Here is a 4,513-nt window from a genome sequence, read left to right as displayed (position 1 = left end):
AAAACAAAATCCTGAAAGGGATGTGCAAAATAGCCATTATATACAGTCTTTAATTAACTATTAGTCGAGAATAACAAGTAATGAATATACTTTATAGGGATCTGCAGATAAATGTTTAGTCTTTTCAGGCACCAACTATCAAATATCTCGCCTGATTGTTGGCACTTGACAATCACCTTCTCTGAATTTTACTCAGGTGTAACTGAAGTCTGATTTAAGGGTTGTTTATATTTCACATCATTAATCAGAATGTGGTCTCGTTAATAAAACATAATATCAAACATAATATTACTATTAACTTTATTGTGAAATAAATACACACAGCATACAATGCCATAATAACACAATTTGTATTATTAGTGTAGGACACGTATGCATGTATAACATCTGAATATGTGTAGTTTTATTCAAGTTTTCACATCATTTTACAGGATATTGCTATAATATTTCACATTAATATCTGATTTGCAGACAGAAAGGTATATCCATCATTTAACGGTAAGCTATTGAAATTCTGATTCCATAGATGTGTCTCCCATCACCCAAAACTCCTGAATATTCTCTCAACTCAGTAATTACATTCTTATATTCAAAGAAAATTAAAAAAATACAAGTCCCTGTCTGTCAGCTGTGCACCATTATGGTGTAAATACAGCCGATCTATCGATTGGATCAAATATAAAAGTCAGCCGAATTAGTGTTGATACTGCAAGGAGTCGCATTGTGTGAAAATAAATTGAAGATGTTGTTTAATTGCTGATATATTTATGATCCACATCACGTATGTTTCGGCGGCAGTTCTTCAGTTTGTCCAGAAGTCTTCTCATCAGGGCTCTATAAAGAGAGAACAACGGCAGATGTCTAATATTTAGTGCAGCCGAACCGTGTATTACAATGCATTTATGTGATGACTTCCAAAGAGAAAAGCAAGCACACTCGGAATAAAGTATTATTTTATTTTTAAAACATGTTTTCAGATTTCATATCGCATAAACACCATATCCCAACATGCTTTGCGGCTAAAACATCCAATCAGCTGAGGATCACGAGTCACATCTCTACGTATGTTTCCGGTATTGTGTTTATGACGGATGTATTTTGTAATACACACATTCCTTCACATTTTAATTTACATTAAAGTATTTTGTGAGGCCTTCTAAAAATGTTTTAAATATAACTAGGGTTGTAGTTGAAGAGTTTGTAAATTAACATGAACCAAAGCTGTTGCATGGCAACGCAATCGCACAACGACACGTCCAGTATTTCCACAACCACACACATCGATTTAATACATTTAAATTTGTTTACCACTAGTGGATGAGTTTTTACTATGGGAGATATTTCCTATGCATGGCCTCAGATTAGTAAGCTTTTTTAAATAATGATCCAAGTTGGATGTTTTAATGGGTATTAGGTACATTTTTGGTAATATTTGTATTAAACTTTATAGCCGATAGTAGCCTATGACAAGTGGTGACTATGTGGTTAATATTGTTGAATTGTTACTTTGATGTACTCAGTGTTAGGGCTTTACACATTACAACAACGTTACACTGCCAATGTCTGTCTTTATTATCTGACCCTTTAAGATGTCCCTTACACTACCAGTGCTTTTTGGAAGAACTGTTGTCCCTCTCCTGATCCTCAACATAGGTTCTAGTTAGTTATGAATTATGTTACACATCCAATATCAATCTCTGTTATAAATGGTATGACTGTAACCTCAGTTCAAGCTAATTATTTGATGTGTGAAGACAACTCTATAATGTAATAACATATGAAGTGGGTATCAGTAAATATTTACAGACATCAGTTATGTACAAAATCAAGTTTATTACTATTTTGGTGAGATAAAAGAGCATATGTAGCAAAACACAGGTTAGAATATATGATAATGCACATGACAAAGTAAAGAGAAGAGATGCTGCAGCACAGGTAATATGAGAGTAATTTTTCAACATTAAAGCATGGAAACGTGTCACAGTAGAAGCACTCATTTCAAACTCAAATAAGCTTAATATGTCCGCTTTAATGTAAAAACTGCACACTTAATCAAATCCAGACGGAAACATCTACATGTTAGCTGGCTAACAGCTTAGCTAGCTGTCTTAGCGTGCTAGTGTTGTTGTGCCCGCCAGCTAGCTAAACACCACGGGTTAGTTGTTAGACTGCTTTGAGTTTGGTGTCACTTTTCTACCTTTTTATTCACTTAAAACAGTCAGCTAGCTGAAATCTGATTATTAATTCAGAATGGCTGAAGGGAGCTGTGAAAATGAAGAACAGTAAAGGCAGATATATGGACACAATATGAACCTGAAAATAAGCGTAATATGTCCGCTTTAACTATAGAACTGCAGAAGGGCACCAAGTAACTTTCCACAAGTCAAGTCCCTTCTTCTGCGTCATCATCATCATCTGAGCTGTTGTCACTTTGCCAGTCTTTTTCTTCTTTGTCCTCGTCCTCCTCTTCCACCATCCTAGGACTGGGTTCCAGAATTCCTCTGTAGGCGCCTGCTACTGTCTGCTGTTTGAGTCTGAGGTCATGCAGATTTCTACTTAGAAGGCACATAAGGCACTTGTACCCCTCCTCTGTGATTCCATTCGGATAGCCTACAAGTTATATAGCAAACATATAAATTGTGAAAATTATTCAGAGAAAATGTATTTAGGTCAAGAAAGACTAGAATGCAGTCAGACTCAAATAAAAACAAACAGATGGATACAATCTTCTTTAAAGTGTGTTTGCCTTTGCTGGTTTGAAAAACATTGACTTATGTATTTTAAAGTGAATAAATCCATGTGGTTCACTTACTTCCTGTCTGTGTGATCAATGAAACTGGGGCCATCAGTGTCTGGACCTTTGATACAGAGTCCTTGAGGTACTGACAGTGCTGCATCATCTCCTTCACAAGGATCTGCTTTTCTTCTGTCAGTCGTGACAGAAGAATTTTTTGTTCAAACAGCCCCTTCTTAGTGAGAATGTCCACACCGTCTGAGAATGAATATAAACATTTCACATTAATGAACACATTTTATTACTACAGTTTTGTAGATTAGAAGTAAAATCTTTATACAGCACCTCTGTTGGGTTCCTGCCAAGGCCAGATCATGCTCTCTGCAGATTTGGTTGCGAGTGTCTCCACAACCGAGTTGGTGTCAATAGGGTCACCATCAGGTTGCTGGTTGTACTTGTGGATGTCCTCTAGCAACCTTTTCTTTTCTTGGGCAACCTTTTGGACGATCTTTTGACGCCTTTTGTTACGATCTGTTATGAGAGTAACACATAGATTACAAAAGGGCTGATGGGATTTAATCAACACAACCAATACATGTCCCAAAATGCTTACCATTTTGTCTGTAAAGGTAGTGCTTTTTCTGGCAAATGCTCACAAAGAGTGCTTCTATTGAGATCTGCAAACAACTAGCATCTGCAGGACTGGCTGATGCACTTCCTAAATGAATAAGATAAAAAGAAGAAAACAAGTTTCAAACACAATCAAGGTCTGTTATTTGCACATCGCACACTAACAGGCACACTAACAGGCACACTAAAGGACAAAGTTTAATTTGGACAGCATTATTTAGTTTTTATGAACCGACTCCATCTATGTATACGTCAAAACAGCATTGTTCTTACCTTTACTGGCCCACTGTTTGACATCATCAACCCACAGTTCTAGCATGTCATCAGAGCAATTCAACTGGTCCTGCATTTTCTTCAGGCTCTCAGTTACAGCCTCTGTCTTTTCTGCTGTCTGCAAAATAGCAAAACAGAATCATGCCATTTTATAAAATAATTCATTGGAAATAAACCAAAAGTATGCATTTTAAGGAGGAAATTAACACAATAAAATATTTTATGAATTTCGTAGCTCTAGTCCTGCACCACTGCAATGTCTATATGGGGGTGTAATTTTTATATATATTGGGTGGGCTTAAATGTCAAATTTTACAGCTTAAAATAGTTATCTCCATTTCAATACACAAATATACTTTTTTGAATCTAGAGGACATGGCAATGTGGAGGCCATTCTCTTTGCGATGGTTCCAGCCCATAGCATGGACTGTGAGCATGTCAGTTCTTGCTGGGAAGAAGAATACATCTCATTATAAAATATAAATGTGTACATTTAAAGGAAGGCAGGGCCCAAACAAGTTCACAAACCTGACTTGTGCATGTATTTAGTTGTTAGGCCACATCTGGATAAGAAGCTGTTTACTTGTTCCACTTCTTCACCAAGAGTGGTGCCGGCACCCTCCTGGTTACGTGCATTCCAAATAATCTAAAGCATGAGGTAATCAATGTTGATGCAAATCTCAAGGTCAACAACTCATAACTTAAAACATTATCTTGGATCAGTTCAGACTCATGTGTAGTGGTCAGATTTACCATTAATTGTTGTTTAAGTTATTCAAATCCTCACCTCGCATTTGGTGTTGTGGGCTTTGGCATGCATCACAGACAAGCAATGTCTCATTTCCTTTAGGGGCTGAAGATGAGGCAAGGCTTCTG

At 36.7% G+C, this 4,513-nt stretch overlaps 1 protein-coding gene across 1 annotated transcript; it reads right to left on the bottom strand.

Annotated features, from left to right (window-relative positions):
• Positions 1-1,660: 1,660 nt before the first annotated feature.
• LOC307041590 (uncharacterized protein) lies at positions 1,661-4,184 on the bottom strand. The gene is made up of 6 exons (XM_079685054.1): positions 3,994-4,184; positions 3,638-3,755; positions 3,348-3,452; positions 3,080-3,265; positions 2,813-2,992; positions 1,661-2,610 (listed from the first exon to the last, which is right to left on the bottom strand). Exons 1-6 carry the CDS (start codon positions 4,072-4,074, stop codon positions 2,384-2,386), a joined length of 897 nt encoding a protein of 298 aa, XP_079541180.1. The 5' UTR covers positions 4,075-4,184; the 3' UTR covers positions 1,661-2,383.
• Between the last annotated feature and the right edge of the window lie 329 nt (positions 4,185-4,513).

The sequence above is a fragment of the Notothenia rossii genome, assembly GCF_949606895.1.
Source record: "Notothenia rossii genome assembly, chromosome: 5".
In the NCBI taxonomy this organism is placed as follows: Eukaryota; Metazoa; Chordata; class Actinopteri; order Perciformes; family Nototheniidae; genus Notothenia; species Notothenia rossii.
The sequence above is the reverse complement of the archived record's forward strand: the minus strand, read 5'-3'. Positions and strand labels throughout refer to the sequence as shown.

What these genes read in the sequence shown, in the direction of transcription:
- LOC307041590 (XM_079685054.1), bottom strand. Translation starts at nt 4,074, where the DNA reads ATGCTCACAGTCCATGCTATGGGCTGGAACCATCGCAAAGAGAATGGC. An exon ending in CTACCTTTACAGACAAAATG is followed by an intron (nt 3,266 to 3,347) that starts GTAAGCATTTTG and finishes CTCTCATAACAG; the next exon opens with ATCGTAACAAAAGGCGTCAA. An exon ending in TTGGCAGGAACCCAACAGAG is followed by an intron (nt 2,993 to 3,079) that starts GTGCTGTATAAA and finishes ATTCATTCTCAG; the next exon opens with ACGGTGTGGACATTCTCACT.